The 27,235-nt window shown below is 42.7% G+C and overlaps 3 protein-coding genes across 9 annotated transcripts in view; 2 read left to right on the top strand and 1 right to left on the bottom strand.

Moving 5' to 3' along the window:
* LOC148368183 (uncharacterized) overlaps positions 1-10,815 on the bottom strand; it is a 41,573-nt gene extending 30,758 nt beyond the window's left edge. The window contains exons 1-3 of one of the 2 annotated variants that reach the window (XM_088330209.1): positions 10,300-10,668; positions 7,411-7,503; positions 665-4,351 (exon numbers count right to left, since the gene is read on the bottom strand). In XM_088330209.1, coding sequence (XP_088186335.1) covers positions 2,718-4,351; positions 7,411-7,503; positions 10,300-10,360 — 1,788 coding nt within the window. In that variant the 5' untranslated portion in view covers positions 10,361-10,668 and the 3' untranslated portion in view covers positions 665-2,717. Of the gene's footprint in view, positions 1-664; positions 4,352-7,410; positions 7,504-10,299 lie in introns of those variants that run through there. The other variant, XM_088330208.1, reaches the window with a different exon arrangement.
* LOC148368182 (uncharacterized) overlaps positions 1-19,702 on the top strand; it is a 40,539-nt gene extending 20,837 nt beyond the window's left edge. The window contains exon 3 of the mRNA XM_088330196.1: positions 17,814-19,702. Coding sequence (XP_088186322.1) covers positions 17,814-17,977 — 164 coding nt within the window. The 3' untranslated portion in view covers positions 17,978-19,702. The remainder of the gene's footprint in view (positions 1-17,813) is intronic.
* Positions 19,703-25,594: 5,892 nt separating this feature from the next.
* The window catches only part of kmt2d (lysine (K)-specific methyltransferase 2D), a 76,503-nt gene continuing 74,862 nt past the window's right edge, over positions 25,595-27,235 (top strand). For all 6 annotated transcript variants that reach the window (XM_088330139.1, XM_088330142.1, XM_088330141.1 and 3 more), the window contains exon 1: positions 25,595-26,085. The gene's annotated coding sequence lies outside the window, so the exon portion shown is untranslated. The remainder of the gene's footprint in view (positions 26,086-27,235) is intronic.

Raw genomic sequence — 27,235 nt, 5'->3', positions numbered from 1 at the left:
CAGTCCATCCTTAAGAACGCCTCCACAATCCCACTATCCTTTCACAACACCTCTCCACTCATTCCTATCACCAACAAGAGCTCGAGCTTCCACTAGATTTCGACTTCTTTCCTCCATCCATCCACGTCAATGGCGGCCTTCCTGATGGTCTCCTTCCATTGACTTCTGCTCTGTAGATCCTCTCCATGTGTCCAAAGCAACCGAGTACTCTCTTATCCACACGCTTGCTCAGTTCATAACATTTCATATTTCGGTTTCATGTTTTCTTACCATGTGGTCATGGTGATTTCCGGTTCCAGTCTCAACTTCATCTTGGTCCAGGAAAATCCAAGTCCCTTTTCTGTTTTGTCTTGACTTAACACAGAGTTAAGTTACGATTCTGGCAAAAGTCATCAGTCGTAACGTGATTTCTGACTTTCATGGCCATAATAACAACCCATTGCCATATGGCTTTCAATGATATTTATTTGGTTCATAATCTTACCAATTCAGTCAGCAGGCGGTGATCTTGGTTTCGGACACGAATTCGTTTGAAATAGCCAAAGGGTCCAACTTTAAACACAATGTATTTTCAACTTTAATTGATCGATTTTGTAGTTCGTTGATATGGATAGTGATCGGTCCAGAAGAAACAATAACATCGACCCAAAAATAATGCAGACAGTTTGATTTCAACAAACTACGTTTTATTCACATAACAAAACAATATATATCAAACAAAAGGATAAAGCACATTGTTGACACAAGCACTCAGTGATGGAAAGTGGAAAAAATGATGCAACAGGTTAACAGTAATGATCAATGCACCCGGTATTAAGATAATTAACCCATTCCAATGATATGGGATTGTTTTCTTAGCGTGCCAACATGGGATATTTGCCAAAAATACTAAAGATAGGTTGTTGCATGACCATTCTTGTGTATTTTTGAGAACAAAAAAAGTCCCACAGGTGAGGAGTGTGTGAGAATCAGCACATGGCCAACCAGAATAAAGGTTCCTATCTCTTTTGGCGGCGCACTTCACGGGGATTGTTCACATCCGGACGACAGGGACGGAGAGAACCACAAGCTCTCCAAGCTTTGGGGCTCTGGTGAGAACAGGCCCCAACCCTGGGGACCTAGGTCGGCCATCTTGTTGTTATGATAATTATAATTATTGATAAAAGGCAAAATTTTATGGGGACAAGAGATGAAATAGATCATCTATCAAGAAACATGACGGATATGCAAATCATGAATCTTTTGAATCCATATGAAGACTTTGGGGTTTCAAATCTTTATGATACAGCTGGAGAGTCTGCTCACTTCCTGTGAATGAATGAATGTGGCTTTTTTGACGTGGTAGCGGTCAGTGGTTGAAAAAAGGGGAGGGCAAATGGTTTTTTGGCAGTTATGTTCCTAAAGGCGGCCTGTATGAATGTTTTAAATCTCCCACTTTCAGTAAATGTTTGAACACAAACCAAGCAGGCAAAAGTCTTTGCACCGGGTCTTGTGTGTCATTTCTAGTGTCCAATAATAGTCTGAAAAATAGTCGGTGTAATATAGTGTAATAACCTGGGAAGCCCTTCGGGACTCTTGAGATTAAGGGCTATACGAATAAAAATGACATGAAAATATAGATATTTTGTTTTTCACCACAATGTCAACAGATCAAAGGCTTCTCGCCGTTGTGGGTCTAGTGTGTAACTCCATATTTCCATTTTGGCTGAATTTTTTGACCACAAATTGAGCAATAAAAAGGCTTCTCCCCAGGGTGGGTTTGAGTGTTTTTTTATTTCCCACTCTAAATAAATCTTTTACCACAAATTGAGCAAGCGAAAGGCTTCTCACCAGTGTGGGTTGTAGTGTATAATTTCAAGTGTACGTTTTGGGTCAATCTTTTATCGCAAACTGAGCAGGAGCAAGGCTTTTTGCCAGTGTGGGATCGAATGTGTCTCTCAAGTGTCCAATTGAAGTTCATCTCTGACCGCAAACTGAACAAAAAAATGTCTCCTCGCCGGTGTGGGTTAATGTGTGTCTTTCTAAGCTCCATCTTGTAGTAATCTTTTACCGCAAACAGAGCAAGTAAAAGGCATATCGCCTATGTGGGTTCTGGTGTGTATTTTTAAGTTCTCATTTTTAGTCTATCTTTGACCGCAAACTGAGCAGGAAAAAGGCTTCTTGCCAGTGTGGATTAGTTGATGTGATTTCAAGTGTTCATTTCAAGTGAATTTTTGACCTCAAACTGAACAAGAAAAAGGCTTCTCCCCAGTGTGCGTTCTAAGGTGTATTTTTAACTTCTGACTTGTAGTGAATCTTTAATCACAAACTGAGCAGGAAAAAGGCTTCTCGCCAGTGTGGGTTCTAATGTGTTTCTTTAAGTTTCCACTGTTAGTGAATCTTTGACTGCAAACTGAACAAGAAAAAGGCTTCTCCCCAGTGTGCGTTCTAAGGTGTCTTTTTAACAGACAACTTGTAGTGAATTTTTTACCACAAATTGAGCAGGAAAAAGGCTTTTCGCCAGTGTGTGTTCTGGTGTGTATTTTTAAGTTCTCATTTTTAGTGAATCTTTGACCGCAAATTGAGCAGGAAAAAGGCTTCTTGCCAGTGTGGATTAGTTGATGTGATTTCAAGTGTTCATTTCAAGTGAATTTTTGACCTCAAACTGAACAAGAAAAAGGCTTCTCCCCAGTGTGCGTTCTAAGGTGTATTTTTAACTTCTGACTTGTAGTGAATCTTTAATCACAAACTGAGCAGGAAAAAGGCTTTTCGCCAGTGTGGGTTCTAATGTGTTTCTTTAAGTTTCCACTGTTAGTGAATCTTTGACCGCAAACTGAACAAGAAAAAGGCTTCTCCCCAGTGTGCGTTCTAAGGTGTCTTTTTAACAGACAACTTGTAGTGAATTTTTTACCACAAATTGAGCAGGAAAAAGGCTTTTCGCCAGTGTGTGTTCTGGTGTGTATTTTTAAGTTCTCATTTTTAGTGAATCTTTGACCGCAAATTGAGCAGGAAAAAGGCTTTTCGCCAGTGTGTGTTCTGGTGTGTATTTTTAAGTTCTCATTTTTAGTGAATCTTTGACCGCAAATTGAGCAGGAAAAAGGCTTCTTGCCAGTGTGTGTTAGTTGATGTAATTTCATTTGTCCATTTTGGGTGAATTTTTGACCGCAAACTGAACAAGAAAAAGGCTTCTCGCCAGTGTGGGTTCTAATGTGTTTCTTTAAGTTTCCACTGTTAGTGAATCTTTGACTGCAAACTGAACAAGAAAAAGGCTTCTCCCCAGTGTGCGTTCTAAGGTGTTCTTTTAACTTCCCACTTGTAGTGAATCTTTTATCACAAACTGAGCAGGAAAAAGGCTTTTCGCCAGTGTGGGTTCTAATGTGTTTCTTTAAGTGTCCACTGTTAGTGAATCTTTGACTGCAAACTGAGCAGGAAAAAGGCTTTTCGCCAGTGTGGGTTCTGGTGTGTATTTTTAAGTTCTCATTTTTAGTGAATCTTTTACCACAAATTGAGCATGCGAAAGGCTTCTCGCCAGAGTGGATTAGTTGGTGTTTTATCAAGTGTCCATTTTGGGCGAATTTTTGACCACAAACTGAGCAGGCAAAAGGCTTTTTGCCAGTGTGGGTTAGTTGGTGTATTTTCAAGTGTCCATTTTGCACGAATTTTTGACCGCAAACTGAACAAGAAAAAGGCTTCTCACCTGTGTGGGTTCTAGTGTGTATTTTTAAGTACCCACTCTGGCCAAATCTTTTACCACAAACTGAGCAGGAAAAAGGCTTCTCGCCAGTGTGGGTTCTAGTGTGACTTTTTAAGTACCCACTGTTAGTGAATCTCTGACCGCAAACTGAGCAGGAAAAAGGCTTCTTCCCTGTGTGGATTAGTGTGTGTTGTTTTAATTGTCCACTCTGGGTAAATTTTTTACCGCAATCTGAGCAGGAAAAAGGCTTTTCCCCAGTGTGGGTTCTAGTGTGTATTTTTAAGTTTCCACTTGTAGTGAATTTTTTACTACAAATTGAGCAGGCAAAAGGCTTCTCCCCAGCATGCAATTTCATATGCAACTTCATATAATACTTGCTTCGAAAGGTTTTCCCGCACCGGGAACATGTGTTACCACCTTCTGACTGCGAGTTGTCCTCATCCGTTTCCAAGTGTTGACGGGAGCTGATGCTTAGAAGCTCCTGCCGACCTTGATCTTCAGGTTGACCTTGATCTTTGGCGGTTGAAGGGACTTGAAAATTGTCCTCTTCTTTCAGGTGAACAGGCTCCCCATCTTCTGTCTCTTGCTTCACGTGATAAGGCTTCCGATCCTCCCCAATTTTAACGTCAGGCAACTCTGGTTCCTGCCGCGCAGTAGGAAGATATTCTTGGCTGACGTCTGCAAGACACAAGTCACATTTATTTGTATTGCCCTCAACTCGTTCAGAAGCATTGTCCCCGAGTGCCAAAACGTAAGAAAAAATTCTAAAGGCTTAGGCGCTACTGATCAGTAAGTATTAGGCCTCTGGGAATGAAATGACCACTAGGTGGTAGGCTTTGTTCGGATCGTCTTGTCAATTGTTCCAAAGTTTGACTCCGCACGCACACACACACACACTTTTCCTGGTGGTTCTCACCTTTATGATTAGGAATTTACGACATCCCCTTAAGTTATAACTTCCCACTTTTCGAGTGAATCATTTTTGGATGTATTCTTGCACTATGTTTTTGTTGACCTTAAAAAGCAGTTGTGAAGTGAAAAATCGGACTAAATCATCCAATTTGAATCATTTGGACATTTGGAGTATGATGCCGATATCTTACCCTGCGTATGGTTCTAATTGCAGGTTTTTGGGGATAAAAGGGGCTGGAGTCAAATTTTGGAATGATTGCCCCAGACTTCTGCGCAATATGTTAAGTATGACAGAACAATAGCTTAAATACAATGCATGATAGTTTAAAACGAATTTGGCTTTATCAATAACTGAGATGCTTTTAGATACTTTAGTTTGTACAGTATGTGTCTGATGTGTGTTTTCCAACTTCATTTCTTGTCTATTATCCCTAAAAACTCTCTGATTTCCATTGCAGCACCATCCATTTCGACTTCTAAATCTTGATTTGCCTTGCGATTAGCAAAGAATATGACTTTGGTTTTATTTAAACTTAAAGATCTTTCATTTTTATCCATCCATACTTTTATGTTAGTGACTTCATGATCATTGCAAGTTATCAAATCAATATAATTATCATTGGCATAGAAAATGTTAGTGTCGTCGGCATATATTATTCATCTTTATACTTTTGAAACATGAAAAATATCGATAACATATAAATTAAATAGCTTTGGACCCAGGATAGAACCCTGTGGTACTCCACAACAGATGTCCAAGTATTCAGAGGACAACCGTCCCATTTTAAATATTGCTTCCTCCCCGTCGAATCACTTGGAATCCGTTGCAAAGCCACGCCCCTGATGCCATATCTTTCCAGTTTTTTTAAGAGGATATTATGATTATTGGTATCAAATGCTCTTTAAGTCAACAAATACCCCGACTGCGTATCTTCATTCGTGTTTTCGTTTCCTGTTGACAAACCTCACTATGGTAACTTTAGGGCGGTTCTCACCTCTTGATAATGGATGGCATGCTTCGATGGATATCCCTTTATGACTCATAAGAGCAATAAGCTGTTGCTCAGCAGATTCTTGATCGCCATTCGTTGCAATACTTTTATCGGCCACAGCCTCGGCATAGGTCCGAGGTTTGATGTCCATACCGGTGATGATAAGAACTCGGTGCTTTCTCCTTCCGAACCCATAGAAGCCAAAATCGCAGCGCACATTAGCGGCTACGTTAGCTTCACGTGACCTGCGCCGTCTCGTAACAAAGTTTGCAAAAAGCTTCTTCAGTCTTTTGGGAGGTGCCCCTAGGGCTGCACCATTTTGGGGAAAAAAAGTACAGCGGAACCTCGGTTTTCGAACGCCTCTCGGTTCGAACGAATCGGAGTCCGACCAGAAATGGAGAAATTCTTGCTTCGATGTTCGATCAAAAAAATCGGAGGGCGTACGCTAGGGTGCCATGCTGAGCGGCGTACGGGTGTAGATGGCTCTTTCCCTGACCGACTGTTATCGCGTGCGGACGGGCTTCCTGTTGCTTTCGCTTTTAATATAGGTGTAGGAAGTCTTTTAGCTCCTAATTATGCATCCCAAGAAAGTCAGTGCAAGCGGCAGAGTTGCTACAGGTGAAGAAAGAGGAGTAGTGCGTAAAACGATTGCATTTAAGAAAGAAATAATAGCAAAACATGAAGGAGGCGTGCGAGTGTCTGATCTTGCCTGGGCCTTCTGCTGACCACCACAAAGGTAAGAAATCCTATCCCTAATTCTTTTCTTTATCCTTTTTTTTTTGACACGTTCATGTTAGCGTCATCTTTCGTACGGAAGATTACGATAGCCCGGACGTACGATGAGCCTGGGTTAGCTTCATGTTTCCGTTAAACATTCCAGGTAACCATTCGGGGTGTTGGAACGGATTAAAACGTTTTACCTTATTTTTAATGGGAAAAAAGATCACGGTGATCGAACAGGGTTCTGGACCGGATGATGGTCGAGAACCGAGGTTCCACTGTAGTTGCCATTTCTCAGACCGGAATTGCAATTTGGGGGCGATTTTCGATTTGAAAAGAAAAGTGCATTTTCGGGGAAAACAAAGATTGTGACGTGTAAATATGACTCGAGTTGACGTACTTAGAGACAGAGAGTTACAAAATAGAAACTATAGATGTAAAAATCAAAACAGACCTGCAGTTGGATAGTCTTTCTTGTCATGATACAAAAAGACAACAAAATCGGAGGGTTATTGCTTTCAGGGAAAATAAACGATGAAGAGACCGGCAAGCTGCACGCTGCAGTCGGGTCCCCGCGACTTCTGCGACGTCTTTGTGATGATTGAGATGAGAAAGTCGACGTCGATTTCTAGAAAATTCGGTCGTGGGGACAGAAAATAGACGGTGATCGCCGATGATAAAAAGATTCACGAATATGAAAAATTTTCACCATTAGGCAAATGTGTCGTCTTCAAAACGGCCCTAGCGCACGTGACTGATTTAGAAATAATGTACGTATTTTGAAAGAACGAGCGAGACAGAAGCCCGGACCTTATTCGAAAGGAAAGTACGGTGGACGTCGACGGCCAAAGACGAGATGTCAAGTGTTGTGGGAAGCAAATAATAACTCAGGATAAGGAAAGTTGAACCTGAAATGAACACGAAGGAGCTGACCATAGCCTATTGCGTGGCGGAAGTCTTGAGCCGGGGGCGGGCAACCATCACGATTTGTTTAGAGCAATGCCATAAGGAGCCCTCCCTTTTTGCCATATCTCCTCGCTGCGTATTTTTGGGGGCCACGCCCAACGACGTTCCCTCCGAAATAAGGACGTAGCGGAAAGTAAAACGACCAACCTGCTCTGTTCAACACAATTTGGAGTATCTTGTAAACAGTTCCTGGACACTCTGGTTCTTGCCACGCAGTAGGAAGACATTCTTCACCGATGTCTGCAACACACAAGTCAAATCGCATTTATTTGTGACGCCTTCAATGACAGAAACTCACAAAAGGAATGCGTAAAACACCATTGTAACATCAACCTGATCTGAAAGCTACAAGAGGGCAAGGAAAGACTCAAAAAAGGTCAGGATGCGGAAAATGAAGAAACCTTGGGAAGGGACCGCACATGAAATATACAGGAAGTCATGGAAACAGGGTTCATACATGGTTTTCATGGCCAAATTCGAACACTTTTCAAGGACTTCCAAAGCCATTTTTTTCTCCAGTACCTTCAAAAGTAAAAAAAAATCCAGCGGCCATCAGAAGAAAGTTTTTTTGTTGTCGTCTTTGATGATTAAAATAAAGTCACTATCTTGCTCCTAGCGCATACTTTCTGCTATTTTGGGACGTTCCTATCCACGACCTACGATCTCTATGTGTGTGAAGGGGCTGCTATAAACTGACATCGATTCTGCCATTGTGCTTCGACAATGCCTGAAGGCTCTGAGGGCGTTGCATAATAATAGATTTCAATACGAAAGAAAAAAAGGAAGAAGGTAGTTGTGCATAAAAAGCAGAAAATGAAACAAATTCGGACTCATTTTTAAGATACGAGTGCATTCAATCTTTCAATCGACTGCTGATCTTTTGCTTTTTGATCTTTTCACTTATTTGACTCTGAATTTTTGTGTGCTTTTCATATGTGTCTGAATCGGTCAAGAAGGAATTGCAAATTGTCTATTGTTTTGCATTTTCAGGGATTTTGTCTTCAGCGTGTAAAAAGCTTATATTGTTTTGTATTGTACAATTTGTTTTTGTACATCTGTGACTATTTTGATTGAATGTGTCCTTTGGGGATCCCCTGCAAACATATATGACTAACTGTTGAATAATGTTATATTATTATTGATAATAGATCATTAAAAAAAAAACTTGGAGGAGCTGTTAGTGAACCCAAAGAGCCGGGCCCTTCTCAGTAAAAGCGAATTAGAAGAGCCAGTTTACTAAGTAGAGTTGTCCTCTTGAGCCGCTTCTTCATTTATTGCATGATCTATAGAGTCAGAGTGCCAATCTCGTGGCAATGGCGACAATTTCAAGCACTTCGCCCAAAACTCAGGAGGTAGAGCGCTCGTCTCGGGATCAAGGGATCCCAGTTCGAATCCCGGCTCGTCCGTGTTAAATGTTGAAGTGTCCTCGGGTAAGACACTGAACCCCAAATACCCCCAATAAGCAGGTTAGCGCCTTACATGGCTGCAAGGCCGCTATTGGGAAATGTGGAGCACATTGTAAAGCGCTGTGGGAAGTCATTTCCTTGAAAAGCGCTATAGAAATGCAGATCATTTCATTTCTCCCACTAGGGGGACATGGCTCTGGTATATATATATATATATATAATATATATGTGTGTGTGTGTGTGTGTAACGGGTGTAATAATAACTTTAGTTTTGTTGAAATTCCTGCTAAAATATGTTGTATAGTTTTTGTGTGTCTTGCAATGATGAGTCCAACAGCGCCACCTGCTGGTATGGGGTAAAGTTTGGGCTTCTGATTTTGTGATTGGAAGGCAGGAGTTAATTGGCAGTCTACAGTGCGCCGCTAACGGTAAGCCACGATCTTTCGATGCTCCAAAAAAAGTTAATTGTAAAGATTAAAACTAGACCTAAGATTTATGGCCCGAGCCCGAACCCGAGGCAATTTCGGGCCGGGTCGGGCCTGAAATGTCAGTCATACGGTCGGGTCGGGTTCGGTCCTGCTTTTTTTTTATTTTTATTTTTTTTTTTTTAAATTAATTAATAATTATAAATATATGTTCATTAAAAATATATACTTAAACTATGTATGGATACTAGACCAAAGAATATAGTAAATCAAATAAATATTATTTGTGTACAATTAGTTGTGATTGCGGAAATCATAGCGTACAGTGACGTTGGTGACTTTTCCATCCGCGTTAACAAACGCATTTTGTAAAATACGATCGCGCTTTATTGTTTAAATAAACGCGTTATGTAGACTAGGATCTCCCAATTATTATAATTAGCTCGCTTTATTTTGTTTTAAAGCGTTTTATATAGAATACGATCGCTTTTGTCGGAAGCGTACATTGACGTTGGTGACATTTTCATCCGCGTTAAAAAACGCAATTTGTAGAATAAAATCACGCTTTATTGTTTAAATAAACGCGTTATATAGACTAGGATCTCCCAATTGTTATAATTAGCTCGCTTTATTGTTTTAATAAGCGTTTTATATAGAATACGATCAGGGGGGGGGAATTTGCATAGGAGTCGGAAAAGGGCACAACACCGGTTGATAGCTGCCAGCCACATTCGTCTTCGCCGTTGACTTTTCTCCTGAGCTTCAATCCCCTGATCGTAAACACACTCGGGAAGTCTAAAGAAGCCCTTCCCGGCCTTTTCCCCTCGGCTACAACAGCCAACAATAACGCACGTATTCGGCATTACGATGTAGAATCCGAATTGTTCGCTGAACAATGACAATGAGGTGAAAAGCTTTGTTGACTTCCAAAATGCCCACCAGCAAATGCATTGTGGGTAATCTTAGGACCTCAAACCCCTCTATTGAAGTTTTCATGTTACATTATACGAGTCACTCAAGAGCTTTCATTTGATTTCCTGCACTTTTAGTGTTTGCTGGAGGTGAAAAACGAGTTATATCCTGTAAAAGGTTGAAAATAAGTTGTATTTGAATTTCAAACCACCATTCGTTCTTTCTTTTGAATCGCTAATATTGAATTTTGGAAAGCATTGTTATTGTAGCAGAAGCAAAAAAAAATGTCCAACCTTCCCCGAGCTCTTTGGAAAAAGAGTCCTCTCGTCGCGGTCCTTCCCCACTGGAGCGCATTCTCTCCGAATTTCAACGAAAAATATCTCCAACTCGGGGTTAAAAAGGACCACAAAGTGATACTTGAGTCGAGTTGACGTCGTTTGAAGTCGACTAGAGGAATTTCTCGACATTTTCTTTTTCGGCAGCCATGACACCTTCTCCTTCCAAACCCCACCGCAATGGATTGTGGGTACACGTAGCACGGATCACATGCTGCGTTCAAGAAAATGGGTGTTTCCGGAGATCCTACCAGATACGACCGAAAAGCGTCTAAAGAATGTGGGTTGGGTAGAGTTACATGAACTAGATTACTTTCAATTACTCTTAGATTACTCCAATACCAAATATGCTGATAAAAGACCAAAGAAAGTCAATAGGAATCAAATGACTCCATTTTGTGTGGGCTCGGGGAGTAACGGAACACACAGAAGGGCAAAAACCTGTTTGGATTGATTTTCATTTTGTTTCTGTGGCATTTGATGTTGGTTTTGCCGGAGATTAAAGAGATCCAAGCCAGGAGAGAAAGCTTACCACGTCTTGTGAGTCATCATTTTATTCATATTTAGTTTTTTTGTCTTTTATGAGCATATTTGGTATCGGAGTCATCCAAAAGTCATTGAAAGTCATCCAGTTCAAGTAACCCTACCCAACCCTGCTTAACAGATGAAGGTGGTACCACCATTTTAAGAGCAATGCAACAAAAACACAGATTTTGTGAGAATTCAAACAAAATGAAAATGAAAACACATTTTCAACTCTGTTACACCAGCAGGTGGCACTGTTGGACTGCAGGACACTCATACACAAACTAGACAAAAATATTTCAGCAGGAATTTCAACAGAACAAAACTTATGAATACAGCCGTGACTGCTTTTTCTATTTGTATTCCGTTACTCCCCGAGCCTGTGTAACAGAGTTGAAATTTGATTGTTTTGAATGTTTTTTTGAATTCTCACAAAATCTGTGTTTTTGTTGTATTACTGTTAATATTCCGGTACCTCATTCAGTTGTTAAGTCATGGGCGTCTGCGACTGTCTTTTCCGTTTGGCACTTTTGGGCTTCGGCGCTTGCCGTAGCTTCAGCTAAATAGCATCGCGCTGAAGGTAAGAGGTGCCCAATATCAGTTGGATAAAAAAAAAATGCATATTTTGCGAGACATTTGAGCTGCTTTCGAAATTATTTTTGTATATAAAGATATATAAGTTGTTCTAAATGATGTATATTAAAAAAGCACTAAATAAGAAGTTAAGTAATACAGCTTGAAATTAAAATGCAACGTGTTTTGATGCAAACACGCCACGAGGTGCGGCCTGTTGAGTGATGACCCGTTCTTTTGTATCTTTAATATTTTAGATAATTGCAGTCGTGAACAGAGACCCCTGACTTTTGTATTGTTTTGTTTACTGAATGCAGGTACGTGGGAAAGTTATGTTCATTGTTATTATCGAAGTTTCATTATTAATGTGCTCGCATGTTGTCTGCTTGCCGTAGCTGAAGTTATTTTGTAAGCGTTGAAGATAATTGCAGTCGTGAACAGATGCCCCTGACTTTTGTATTGTTTTGTTTACTGAATGCAGGCAATAAACCCAGAGATTGTGAAACCTTGTGTCGTGCATGAACGAGGGTCGCTACACCTGCACAAAATGGAGTCATTTTATTCCTATTGAGTTTCTTTTGTCTTTTCTGAGCATATTTGCTATTGGAGTCATCCAAAAGTCCTTGAAAGTAATCCAATTCAAGTAACCCTACCCAACCCTGGCGTTCATTTACTCCGTTTTTATTAATAAAGAGGGAGAGTAGGGCTTGCTTCCACGATCCGATGGTTGACGAACAAAGGATAGCAGTTGGTGAATCTCCTTTCCTTTCTCAAAGGCTCCGTGTCGGATTTTTCCAAGGAACATCCGTCGGGATTTTGCGGTGCGTTTGAGAAAGCGGGCTCAAAGAGGAGGCCAAAATGATCAACACACAAATGCTCAAGAAACAACGAAAAAATCCAAAGCGGAAAACAAAAAACAAACCTTAGAAACGAGAGATAGACCGGAAAGGTGTCAGCAAAACGAATGGTCAAGTCGAGTCCTGTTTCTTTGTTTGACTCTTCATCAAAAAGAGTCACAGAGGACTTAAAGGATTTTATACATTTGACTATAAAGGATTTTATATGATTGACTGCAAGTTACATGTATTCAGTTTAATGTAACAAAGTTATTTACTGACTGTGCTTTAATTCAATGTACAATAGGAGGTCAGGACAGGCTGTGTGGAATGCACGAGTGGCAGATGTTGTGTACGGGACGAGACGTACCTCTGATAACAGAATGCCTGTGAGGGCTGACGCAGAAGGTCAGACGTCGGGGCGCCGGTGTGTGAGATTGTGGGGTTCAGGCGACGCCCCATCATGAGGGGAGAAGAGAACCAATAAGAGAAAGCTAAAGTTACCTGCAGATGACACATAGCCAATAGGGGAAGAGCAGGATGTCTTTGCTTTGTTTGTTGAAATGTATAAATGATCCGGGGCAACTCGGAGGGGTTGTTGTGTCTTGTGGGATACACTTAGATCTGCTGTTAGGAATAATAAGCAACCCACCCCCGTGTGGAAATGCCGGGTCCTGGTCATTTTTTCTCTTCTGTCTTGGGCAAGTACAGCCCAGCAACACCCATCCCTTTACAGGCCGTTTTTTGGGGAGGGCGGGGTTTGCCCCCACTCGTGCAGCAGGACCAGCCTCCTGATCTGATTTCAGATACAGCACCTTCATCGTATGGTTGCTGTTGATTTTGGTTGTTTTGAAATAAATAAGTACTACTATAAAACTACTCCCATAGAAGTTCTACCAAAAAAATACAACGACAGTAATATTTGTCAAATAATATATTACTACAAAAAACTAAATGACACACTGAGTGCTTAGAACGGGGACGTGATAGATGATTGTGAATGTTTGTAAAGTGGGCTTGAACTATTTCCACAAAAGTGTGTATTTCTAACCAGATGCTATCACATTTCTCTGTTTCAAATATTGGTACTACTTTCTTTCTTTGTCTTTGTTCTACGTAAATAAAAAAAACAGTTTAGTGGGGGAAGGGCCCCCCCAGAGTCAGAAGCGCGCCCAAGGAGACGGACGTGAGTGAGTTCCTCCTCTCCTGGCCCCTCCCCCTCTCCAACTGCAGTTGTAGCAATGTTTCAAAACCAATTTCATGAAACTCTATATACATATCTCCATGGATATTTCTTCCGAAATGAGAGATATTGTCTAGGTCACCGGGATGGTCCCCTAGGCCCCATTTCTTTTGCGGCCTCCTGATGACTTCAAATAGTTGCCCGAACCCGCTCTAACTAATCTACGTTTGTTGCGAAAAGAGAAAAAGGAAAGTCGGGATGAGCTAAAGCAACAAGGTGAACCTCCCCAACCAACCCTCCTACGCTGTCCTAGTCTGATGCTGAGATTAGAATCCACGCCTCTGCTACCTCCGTTACTGTAATGCCCTGCTCTCTGGTCTACCCGAGTCTAGGATTAAAAGCTGTTACAAAATGCTGCAGCCGGACTTTGAACTAAGTTTGATCGCATGACCTGTTGTTGGTGTCGGGGGATTTGTTCAGGCCAGTCAACTTTGGCCTGGACAAATCTATTGACACTAACAAAGATGTCATATAATGAAATTGTGAATATGCTTGATTGCTAATATGTTTTTCGAGAGGGGTTGTTCAAATACTCACTTGTTTGCTGGTAATAACATCATATTGGAACATAATATTGTGAATGTGCTTGATTGCTGTTGTGATTGTCATGATTGTTTTTTTTTTTGTTATTTGTGTCAATAAATTTGTTCAAACCAAAAAAACCTGCACTGGCTCCCTGTCGGCTTAAGATGTGATCCGATGGTTCCGTCGCTATTATACAAAATATGGACAACAGTTCAGGGTGTCCCCTGCCCACTGCCCGATGATTGCTGGGATGGGCTCCAGCACCCCTGCGACCCTACTGAGGATAAGCGGTGTAGCTAATGAGATGAGATGAGATATTAAAAAGGATGATGTTGGTTAAAATTCAGACTAAAGTAAAATATGTTGAATTCATTGTAAACGTTAAAAATCCACTATACGATCTCTTGTCAAAAGTATCTTGTTAAAATGTAAAGATGTAAAAATGTATTGTCTCATCTCATCTCATCTCATTAGCCGTACCGCTTATCCTCATTAGGGTCGCGGGGGGGCTGGAGCCATCCCAGCCATCTCCGGGCAGTGGGCAGGGGACACCCTGAACAGGTTGCCAGCCAATCGCAGGGCACACACGGACAGACAACTCATTCGCTCATTCATACCTAGGGACAATTTTGGACCGGCCAATTCACCTGAAATGTATGTTTTTGGAACGTGGGAGGAAACCGGAGTGCCCGGAGGAAACCCACGCAAGATATTCTAAAATGTATTTTACCTCAATTGAAACGAAAGCTCTTTGATATGCTTTGTTGGGCAGTCTCCAAAGAGAGATCAAAGCCAGCAGAAACGCTAATGTTGTGACTCATTTCATCTGCAGCAACTGTAATAAAAACCTCATCATCCAGTCCAGCGTGAATGTGGATCTTGGGTGGGACCATGGCTTGCTGACCCACAAGAGCTAAGGGATCTGATGAAAAATCACGTTATCAGTTACTCAAAGCAGCTACATAGTACTATTTCACAAGTTGTAATGCGGAAGTTTCAATTATCTTCATTTACATGGGAGCGCCGTTTCCGTTCACACCATGTCTTTACTGACATCTAGTGGTCAATTTATGAAAATGTATCCAGGGGCCGACTATTCTTTTTGGTTTTTTTTGCATTATTGTTTTGTTTCGTTGACATGAATGTTGATGGAAACCTTCTATAAATCCAGAATATCATGAATTCGGGTACAGCAATATTTTTAAAGGGTTGGAGTCCTTTGTAAGAAATATTTTAAAAAGTAATATTAATATTGAATTTATATTTTGCTTTGCGATGAGAGTGGCCTTCTTTTTTTTGATTACCTTTATTGAACAAAACCCATAAACATTGACATGTATTATTTCAGTTAACAGTATCACCAAACTGCACTAACAATCCAAAATACGAGGAAACATAAATAAGTGACCGAGAAATAGCGAAATGTTTACAAATATCATTATCATTAATTATTATTATTATTATTATTCTTATTAAATGTCGTTTTTGTGAAAAAAAATATTTTGTCTTACTGGGACGCAGCCTTCACATGACGTCATTATTTCGCGACACTTTCTTGCGTGACGTCACCCAGCATCGTCCACTTGACAACAATAATAGTTGTCGCTTCTTTTGGTTCCTTTCACTTATTTTGCTTCTTTTGTCTATTTTTTTTAGAATTCTTCATTGTAGAAACACACTTCCATACAAAAACTGCATTGCAAAATCGCGTAACATAATAAGAAACTGTACTACAAAACAAGTACAATGAAAAAGAAAAACAAATGCGAGGGGAGAAAAAACAAGTGACATAAACACAGCAAAATGTTTACAAATATCATTATTATTATTATTTATATTCCTCTCATCTCATTAGCCGTACCACTTATTCTCATTAGAGTCGCAGGGGGGGTGGGGGGCGGGGGGGGCTGGAGCCCATCCCAGCCATCTCCGGGCAGTGGGCAGGGGACACCCTGAACGGGTTGCCAGCCAATCGCAGGGCACACGGGGACAGACAACTCATTCGCTCCTTCACACCTAGGGACAATTTTGGAACGGCCAATTCACCTGAAATGCATGTTTTTGGAATGTGGGAGGAAACCGGAGTGCCCGGAGGAAACCCACGCAAGCACAGGGAGAACATACAAACTCCGCACAGGAAGTCTGGAGCTGGATTTGAACCCATGACATGAACTGTGCCGCACAAGCGCTAACCACTGCCCCGCCGTGCTGCCCATATTATTGATATTATTATTATTAATGAATGTCGTTCTTGTGAAAAAGGTATACTGGGACGCTGGCTACATGTGACGCCATCATTTCGCGACGCTTTTTCGCGTGACGTCACCGGTGCGTCGCCCACTTGACAACAGTAATAGTTGTCGTTTGTTTTGGTTCCTTTCATTTGTTTTGCTTCTTTTGTTCTTTTTTTTAATGCTTCATTGTAGAAACACACTTCCATACAAAAACTGTATTGCAAAATCGCGTACCATAATAAGCAACTGTACTGCAAATCAAATACAATGAAAAAGAAATACAAATGCAAAGGGAGAAAAAACAAGTGACATATAAGTAGCAAAATGTTTTCAAATACCATTATGATTATTCTTATGATTAAATGTCGTTCTTTTGAAAAAGGTCTTTTGTTTTACTGGGACGCTGGCTGCTTGTGACGTGATCATTTCGCGAGGTTTTCTCGCGTGACGTCATCAGTGCAGCGCCCACTTGACAACAACAATAATCCTCGCTTATTTTGGCTCCTTTGTTTTTTTTAGAATGCTTCATTATAGAAACACAGTATCATACAAAAACTGCATTGCAAAATCGCCTAAAATAATAAGCAACTATATTACAATGAAAAAGAAATACAAGCGCGAGGGGAGAAAAAAAACAAGTGAGCTAAAAATAGCTTATTGTTGAAAAAGTAAAAGTAAAAAAAAAGTGTAATTCAATAAACACGAACAACCGTTCTTAGTTTTTTCCCCACAGGCAGTAAATGTCGTCTTACTTATTATACAATTTGGTTGTCACAATATGTTAACCCATTTTGTAACAATGACAATAAAGGTATCTCATCTCATCTCATTAGCCGTACCGCTTATCCTCATTAAGGTCGCGGGGGGGCTGGAGCCCGTCTATTCTATTCTATTCTATTCTATACGTAGCAGCAGCACCTTAACTCTGAAAAGACCGAAATGCTAGTTATCGGTCCATCTAAATGCCGTGACTTGTTCTCAAAAACGGCTGTGAACATTGGCAAATGGAATATCACCCAGTTTTAACTGTCTTTGTTGAAAATAGGCTTTGTTTTCCTCCGGAGGAGGGGTGTATGAGGGGGGTGAGGGACAAACAGAGATGGAGGTTTCAACAGGATGTTTGATCTTACTGTACACACGGTCCAGTGGTTTTTCCCTAATCGCTCAGTCCACGTATTGAATTGATTTGGGAAGTACAGTCCTTGAACATGCCCGATTAAAATCGCCGGCGACGATAAAAGGATAAAAGCTCCGTTGGGGTGTGCAAGCTGCTGTTTATTGATAGCAGCGGGCAGGAGATTTAGCGCTATGCTAACATTAGCATCCGGTGGAAGGTTAGCATCTGGTGGAACGTAACAGCAAGCACAATGACCACAGTTAGCTCTCTCTGTCATAATTGCCAAAGTGAAGACACCTGCGGCAGTCGTGTGGCGCGCCGGAGCACGCTGCCTGATCGGCTGACGTTTTGTATTTAAGCGGTCAGCGCCCAGACCAGTTTGTCCGAACGTACCTCTGTGTTCCTGTGTGTTTCGCCAGATTATCAAGTCCTAAAGACTTTCTCTGTTTGGATTCCTGCCTTCGGTTCCGACCTGTTTCTGCTCCACGTTACGACCTTGTCTCCTGCCCTGGCCATCGACCTGCCCTCGAAGTTTGAATCTGCCTACCTGTCACGGAACTCCCGTTCCGCCCAACGCTGCTAGCGACCGACGTCCGCCGGCTTCCTAAGCCCGCTCTGTCAACTAGCAAATAAAGATTCCTTTCAAACGTACGCAATTGAATCCGAGATTCCATCCTGGGTTCTGACACTCTCGGTAGATAGGAGGGTCTACACGATACTGCTATAAACTCTATGTCGAGTGAGCAGTGTGTGTCAATGATTCGGCTGTTATTGTAGCGCTTAGTCCCCAACCCCTGTTTTTACCGGAGTCTCCGTCTCGTTCGTGCCGGTGAAGCGTGCGTCCTGCTAGAGACTCCGTGATGACAAAAAGACTCCAATTCCGGACGCTGTTGGTGGCGATCCGCAGCTCCAATTAACTCATTGTGGACGATGGATCCGGCGTTGGTTAGGAACATGCTCAGGAGCGAAGGTCTGTGCGGTCGCCTTCTTAGCCCAGACCCGACCGGCAGCCTTTTTCTTTTGCTCCGTCGTTGTCGGCAGGCAGATCACCCATGGATATCCGGTGGTCTCTGTATATCCCTCGGGATGTCGTGGATGTTATTGTATTTGCGAAAGGAGTCGAAGAGAAAATATGAGGGATAAAAGGACACTGAAAAACAAAAGACGAACTGGAGCCCGGGAAGCCGCTGCGTTTGCGCGCGCCGCCATCTTGGAGAGAGGATCAGTTACGACCAGGACATCTACGGACTCGTTGCTCAGCAGTCCGAAAGTCTATACCGACCAACTCCGTAGGCTCAGAGGTGACTATGTTCTTGAGTGGTGCACGGTTGTGTGGTTCCAGTGTTTTCCCTACTATACAACGCAGTCAGATTTAACATAGTTCACAACATCACCTTCCATGCCGTTCCAGAAGAATCGTTGCCTCACCAGAGACAAAGTACGGTTCTGGCCTCGGTGACCTGCTGAGTCATGTAAACCGTGAAGGACTTTCTGTTTCAATGGGTCAGGCACCACAAACTGGAAGATTTTCTTGGCCATGCGAGGATCTTTCCTTATTTTGTAGAGCACGCCATTCTGTATGGTGAGTCTGCTCCAATGCTTCAGTAGTTTCATCACACTAGGCGACTCGACAGCGCTCTCACGCTCGGTAGGTCTCTTGTGTCTATGCACTAAAGTACATGGTTCTGCTTATTGTGTTGTCCTGTTCTTGTAAAAAAAAAAAGACCAAGTACCAAAGAATACTCTTGCTGGATTCCTGCCTGCCGTCTGATTTGGACCCGTTTCCGTTCCACGTTTTCGACCCGCTCCCCCGCCCCGGCCATCGACCAGCCTGCTAAGCTGTTCCGATTTCGCCTACCTGTCACGGAACTGCCATTCGAAGCGGCCGATGACCGACAGACGCCGGCGCCCGAAGCCAGTTCCGAGGACTCTTTCCTTTGAAACAAACGCGATTGGGTCCGAGATTCCGTCCTGGTTCGTGACAGACGCTACAAAAATGATAACGAGATTTTCTCCTCCACCAAGGTTGAAATCATATTTTCTTTTCGGTGAATGTAACAAATTGGGTAGCGGAACGCACGATCCCCAAAACAAGACAAGACTGTCACGTCCCGCATGGTCGCCATGACACCCAGATGGTCCTGCCCCTTGACACCGGCTGATACAGATTGACTTCATTGCGTGTGGGATACTTAATGGCTTGTTTTGGGACAGCCTGTTGCGAGACCATTGTTTTGTTTGACTCGAGGAAAGACCTGTTCGTGCCTGTTTGTTCTGAGTCATTGCCTTAAGCCTGTTTTTGTTTTGTCTTTGGTCCCTGCGTGTTGGACAACTTGTATTTTCTAAATAAAAGTAAATGATCATTACGCAAATGAGTTCACCCTTCCTGCCTCCCGCTCCGTTCCCTGACAGGGACGTAAGGTACAAATTCAAATATTCAACGCTTCACTTTCCCCGTGGAATGTTTGAATGTATATTTCCTGTGTTTTTCGGGGATAATTGATATTAGTACGGGTCCTCCATATGATGTCACGAGCCAGAAACGGAGAGAGACCCAATAGCGTTGGCAGGAACGCGAAAGTGCCACTGACGGTGGAGCAAAAACATAAACGAGTCCAGAAAAGAGGTCTCGGTAACGAGTATCAGGCAGGAAACCGGGGAAAAACAGGCCGATGGCCGGGACAGAGGAGCGGGGAAGAAACCGGTCCAGAAACGAAGTCGGCAACAGGAATCAGGCAGGAAACAGGGCAAAACAGGTCGATGGCCGGGACGGAGGTGCAAAAACATAAACAAGCACACAAAAGAGGTCGGTAACAGGTATCAGGCAGGAAACAGGGCAAAACAAGTCGATGGCCGGGACGGAGGAGCAAGGCAGAAACCGGTCGGGAAACGAAGTCGGCAACAGGTATCAGGCAGGAAAAAACAGGGCATGATAATGTCGAATAGTACAAAGCTTGCCTAGCTGAGAGCATAGGTTTGCAGACGGTCTGACGGGTTCCTTTCGGAAGACGGGAGTTTAAACAGAGTCCGACAGCCAATCAGGGACCGGGGCTGTTGCTGCCAAAGGAACGGGCACAGGTGCCTGGCATAAGTAATCATGACACAGCTGAAAGAGTCGAAAAACTTTTTGTATATACAGTATATTTAACAGTTAATATTTCCAGTTTATGTTCTTTTACAATACGTTCATGTTCAGTTCCAGTCTACCTCAATAGAATCATCAAAAATCCAAGTCTGTTTTTTGTTATTACATTGTCTTTAGGCAAAGCTATGGTAGATATTTAAAGTTTAGGTTATCCTAAAAAAAAGGGGGTGAAAGTAATCATTCATAGCCCGATTTGGTTATGGACAAAATAACCCAAAGTGTCACAGACCAGGAACGGAGACGGGACCCAATTGTGTTCGTTTTACTCTGTTTTTATTAAGAAGGAGAACAGGACTTGCATCTACCATCCCAAGATCGTCGGTCACGGGTAACAGATGACAGGAACGCGGAAGTGGCACTGCCCCGTTGAGCGAGGGTCGTCGTAGGCGGCGTGAAAACAGGTCGATGGCCGGGACGGGGGAGCAAAACAGTAACGAGTCCAGAAAAGTGTCACAATCACCCGGATCTGGAACACCTGTGCTCAGGATTTGGCGCCAATAGCCAGGACAGCTGATTGACGCACCCTGTCCATTTAAACCCTCAGCTTCCGGAAACAAGCCGCCTGATAGTACTATGCTACCTGTTGCCATTTGCTCAGAAAGCTCGTACCTCCGACTCTTTGCCCGACTCCTGTTTTTTTTCTACCTGATGTCCGTTGCCGACCCGTTTCCGAATTTGCCTACGACCCGCTCCGGCCGTCTGATTCCTGATCACATTTGCGAACACGACGACGCCCTTTTTTTTCAAGCCCCGACCAACAACACGACGATTCTGCCTGTCCACGACCGTTCCCGCCAAGCCTTCACCCGCCTGTCAACCTTCGTCAATCCGCCAACCAACGGATCGAAGAATCCCACCTTGTCATTTCCTTCCTTTCAATAAAACCAAGAAACGAGCGCAAGTGATCTCAGTCTTCCTTTCGTCCTGTCTGACAAAAAGAGGTCAGAAACAAGTATCAGGCAGGAAACAGGGCAAAAAAGGTCGACGGCCGGGACGGAGGAGCAAAGGCAGTAACGAGTCCACAAAAGAGGCCCGCAACAGGTACCAGGCGGGAAACGGGGAAAAACGGGTCGATGGCCGGGAAACAGGCCCAGAAACGGGTCGGCAACAGGTATCGGGCAGGAAAAAAACAGGGCAGGATAATCTCGAATAGTACAAAGCTTGCCTAGCTGAGAGCGTAGGTTCGCGGACGGTCTGACAGCTTCCTCTTGGAAGACGGGGGTTTCAAAAGAGTCAGGGAGACAATCACCAACGTGGCAGTCGCAGGTCTCATGGTTTTCAGGAGGACTACGTGTTTACGGTATTTATTCAGTTTGCCTTCTTTCGATTCGACCCTCGATGACTCATCGGGTCCAAAAACCAGAAATTTGGATCGATTGGAGTGAATTCAAATTGGATTTTCTGGAGTGTTTGAAAAAGTCGGGGTGTGGCCTCATTGCCCAAATTGAAAAGAGTTCATGGGAATCTGTTTTTTACAGTCAGACTGTACTAAATAAAATGTTAGAGAAATGCTACAGATATACAACAATTTCAATGACTACAAAATACAACAAAGATGGTACAAAAATAGATGAAAAATAAACTACAGAAGTACTACAAGAATACGATCATCATAAAACTCATGTAATAATACAAAAATACTATGAAAATACCACACCTATACAACAATCAAAATAATAGTACAAAAAATACTACCATGGAAATACCACATCAAAATCACTTCATAAATTATTTTGCACATCTGGTTTGCTGCTCCTCTTGCACTCTTTGCACGACTGTAAAATACTATACATAGCCATAATTATTTAGTATATCATTAGTACCCAATACTCCAACTCAATACAACATTTGATTTATATCTGTACATTCGAGGAAACCGTGCGGGTCAGATGTATCGACATTTCCTTCTGTATACGCGTGTACTAGAATGACAATAGAGTAGATCTGAATCGGAATCTCTGAATCGAAATACTACAAAAAAAAACTAAAAATACGAAAGAAATACTACGGATATACAACAAACATTCTTAGTTGGAAATACTACAAAATACAACAAAGATGGTATGAAAATAAATAACTATGCTACAGAAATACTATCATCATAAAGTGGTCGGCGGCGCCCTCTGTTGGCTGCGGCTGCATCGGCTCGCTACAACGGGTCAGGTGCAATCGACATTTCGTTCTGTGTACATTGTTACACAGAATGACAATACAAGGAAATTATTATTATTATATTATTATTATTATAAAACTACTGTAATAATAGAAAAATACTACAATGGGGCAGTGGCAGGTGCCTTGAATCAGCAATGGTGACATAGAAGCGATCAAATACAAAACAGTCTGAAACTTTGATATACTCGAGACCAGGGTCGGCTAGGGTTACTTGAACTGGATGACTTTCAATGACTTTTGGATGACTCCAAAACCAAATATGCTCATAAAAGACAAAAGAAACTCAACAGGAATCAAATGATGACTCACAAGAGGTGGTAAGCTTTCTCTCCTGGCTTTGATCTCCGGCAAAACTAACATAAAATGCCACAAAAACAAAATGAAAATCAATCCAAACAGCGTTTTGCCCTTCCGTGTGTTCCTTTACTCCCCGAGCCTGCACCAAATGGAGTCATTTGATTCCTATTGACTTTCTTTTGTCTTTTCTGAGCATATTTGGTACTGGAGTCATCCCAAAGTCCTTGAAAGTCATCCAGTTCAAGTAACCCTACCCAACCCTGCTCAAGACATTTCGAGTCAACAACAAAGAGTCACCTAGAGTTGATAAACGAGAAATCACGACGTTGAGTGGGAGTCGGCTCATACAGCCGTTCCGTTTGGCAACCGCGCAACACAACCGAAGATTACGGTTATAAAGCAGGAAGCAGATGGGGAAGGGAGTCGCTCTGTCCGACAGCCAATGGGAGCCGGGTGCCCGTCGGCCAATTGCAAAAAAAACAAAAACAAACTAATCCGTTAATCTCGCTAAAGGCCAACGGGGAGTTGAGTCATCCCGCTCTGCTCTTGCAACCGGAAGCGTGCGCGCAACACAGTGGCGCTCTTATTTTGGAGCATACCGGAAGTCGCGCCCTCACGCTCGTCACTTGGCTTCGAAAGGAACGGATGAGAAGCGTTTTGGAGTCGCTTCTCTAAGCGGCGAACGCCTGAGACGGGACAAGACCCACGGGGGCCGGATGACTACGTTCCTGAGGAAATGGGAAAGAGAGAGAGAGAAGAAAAGAGAAAGAGTAAAAGAGAACCAGAGAGAAAACAAGAGTGAGAAAAAGAGAGAGATACAGAGAGAGAGAGGGAGAGAGAGAGAAAGAGAGAAGAAAATAGAAAGAGTAAAAGAGAACCAGAGAGAAAACAAGAGTGAGAACAAGCGTGAGAGAGACATAAACAAAGAGGATGAGAACAAGAGAGAGAGAGAGAGATCAAACAAGGGAGGAAACGAGAGAGAACAAGAGATAGAGAACATGAGAGAGGGAGAGAAAAAGAGCGAGAGAAACAAAAGAAGGATGAGAGAGGAGAGGAGAAAAAAGGGAGAGACAGACAAAGAGAGAGAAAACAACAGATATAGAGAAAGACAGAAAGGACGGATTTCATGCGGTCGTTGTGTAGTGAAAGGTAGTCCGTCTCTTTTTAGAGAACCGGCTTTTTCGGCTCAACACATTTAGAAGAGCCGCTCTCCAACGACTCACTTGCTACGATGAGTTATATTACAAATGATGATGTTGTATAAAGAAGTTAAAAAAGGAAGTAGAAAAGGAGAACATGAATAAAGACAGCTTTGTGGTTATCCCTTGCATCGGTATATTACCAACAATCATTTCATGCAGAAAATGAATGAATCGTTTGAATAAGAAAACTCAACTTCATTCTATTTGCGTGTATTTTTTCCTTCTACAGTCAAGCGATTTCATTTTGGAACTTTTTTCTTTATAAACCTCGTTCATGTCGAGCGACTCCGGATCTCACCACAAACTGTTCATGAACAATATCTATGACATCAGGAAACGCATGTACAATAAAACATGTTAAACCACATCACTAAACAAGTTTGATAAAAAAAAAATATGAGGTAAGATGATTTTGTATTTTGTAAGGGCATGGAGCCCTAGAGCGCCACAGCTAGGAAATCATTTAAGGCTACAGTCCCCCAAAAAATCCATAAACTTGCTCAAAAGTACACCCATGAGGCTCTTGAACTCCACCCGGGGGAGTAGAAGCCCATATTAACCCCCACGTTTGCATTTGACCTTATTTTTATTACTAGCACTATTGAAATAGTCTCTATCAACACGTTATACTGGGGATTTCTGTAGTCTATTTCTTTTCTTTTATTATTAATGCAATATTGCACAACCCTTACGATACCAACGGTATCACGACAACACTGTATGTAACATCCCACATGACGACATTTCTTGTGTAAATACCATGTCAATGATAACTATAGCCTTATCCCCCTTGTTTTATAACCTTATCTTCTCTGTTCCTTTATCTTCTTGGCTCATACCTCACTGTGACTGTATAAAACTGGAGTGTCATGCCCAATTTCGTTGTCACAATATGTTAACCCATTTTGTAACAATGACAATAAAGGTATATTCTATTCTTCTATTCTATTCTATTATTTTATTTTTCAACACAAGGATACTGCTGGAATTGGGAATTTCCCAAAGGGGATGAAGAAAGTATCTCTCTATCTATCTAGACATCTATCTATCTCTCTATCTATCCTTGGTTGGATTGATTTGTTCAGAAAAATGGGTTAGTATAAAACAAACCCCCTAAAACGGCTCAATTTATTTCCATACTACATCATCAAAGACTATCAAAATTCCCCTTTTTCATCCCCCCCCCATTTTTCTTCTTTTTACTTTCCTTTTTTTTAACTTATTTTCCTTTTTATTTTGTCTTCTTTCATTTTTGTATTTCGTCTTTTAATATCTCATCATAGGGCGGGGGCCTCAAACGATCATACTGGGGGTCCCAGTTGCTCCCCCGGGCCTCAGGTTTCATAGCATGTTTTTGTTTTTCGGTATTGCTGCAAGCTGGACGGAAGAATTCCAAAACGAATTCCAAAAAGAATTCAAAAAAAAAAAATAGAAAAGAAAAAAATCGAGGAAAGAAATCCCCAAAGGCAAACGCCGTCGCTAGCCGTTAGCACGGAAGCTACATCCACAAGAGACCGGTGTCGGAAACAAAGCGAGCCGTCACGGGGCTTCCCTTAACGGACACGACAGAAGCGTCGGAGCGGGGCCTCCTCCGCGTCCTCGTCGCGAGTCGGACGACGGTAGTCGGCGCTCTCTCGCCCGCTAGCTGGCGGAGCTTCCTCGGAACGCGCGTCTTCCGGCTTCCTCGGCGTGCACTTCCCCCACCTTCTGCGCTCTCTCTCTCGGTCGCTCGAGCCGGCTAGCCTCAACAGTTAGCCCCCCGCTCGCTCCACAAAATGAAGCGACCAGGAGCGTCGAGGGAAGCTCCAGCCGCCGCGCAGGAGCTCTTTCATCGCCGCTGAGCTACCGAGAAACGCCATTGTTTATTTTCAGGTGAGTTTCTGCGGCGTGTTCCCCCGCTCACCCTGACCTTAGACCGGGTAACAAGCTAGCAGGTAGCCGCTCGTTCCTAGCTAACGGCTACGTGCTACAAGCTAGTACATACCCGTTAGCTCCTAGCTAATGGCTACGCCTACTTGCTGGAGGGCTAGCCGTGTTCCACGGACGCTAGCTCGGACTGCCGCGACGACGGCCGTTGAACGGTCACGTTGTCCGGCAGCCAGAGCGACGATGCGTGCATCGGATCTCACGATACGGGAAACTTTCCTGCTACGTCCGCGGTGGTTGCCGTTGGATGTTCCGTTTGTGGCTAAGCTAGCGCTGTGGATACGGCTAACGTCTGGATCTCGATGTTTACATTGAGAGGATCTCGACGAGGCCTTTAACGCCGAGCTGCAAAAGCATTTCTATTTTGGATCCTAAAGAAGCTGCTGCCTGTTCTTTTCCACTCTCGACGTAAGATTTCATTTCAAATACATTTGTGATGCGTCCCGTCTGATTTTGCCTTCACTTTATTGAAGCAATTCGTAAAGCGAAGCCTCCATTAAGTCTATCAGCTTGTGCTTCGTCTATTTGTATATTCTCGGTCGTCTTTTCCGCCTGATGGACTCCATTGTTCGCTTGAAATAGACAAATAGATACTTTCTTCATCCCTGTAGAGAAATTCACACTTCCAGCAGTATCCTTGTGTTGTTTATGAACAGATTAACAGGATGGCCTCGGGGTGCTGTGTCGTAGTAGTTCAACGTCCCCGCAGCAGATGTAAATTGTTGTGCCCAGGGTTACACCACCTTGTGTTCACGTAGATAGCGAGTCCGCCTCCGCTTTGACATTTTGTTGCCATTTGAAAGGGATCATGACGCGTTGTTACGCTTGAGTCACCGGGTGATAAACGTGCGGCCGGAGACTTTAAACAGCGATAGATTGGCAATAGAAAAGATAAATGGTTTGCATTTATATCGCGCTTTTCAAGTCAATGAAGAGCTCCCAAAGCGCTTTACAATGTGCTTCACACTTACCCATTCACACACACACTCACAAACCAATAGGGAGTCAGTCAGCCATGCTGACCTGCTTATTGGGGGCATTAGGCATTCAGTCTCTTGCCCAAGGACACTTCGACATATAACACGTAGGAGCCGGG

The sequence above is a fragment of the Urocampus carinirostris genome, chromosome 3 (genome assembly GCF_059441175.1).
Source record: "Urocampus carinirostris isolate Australia breed hairy pipefish chromosome 3, RoL_Ucar_1.0, whole genome shotgun sequence".
In the NCBI taxonomy this organism is placed as follows: domain Eukaryota; kingdom Metazoa; phylum Chordata; class Actinopteri; order Syngnathiformes; family Syngnathidae; genus Urocampus; species Urocampus carinirostris.
This window is presented reverse-complemented; position numbering and strand designations above follow the sequence as displayed.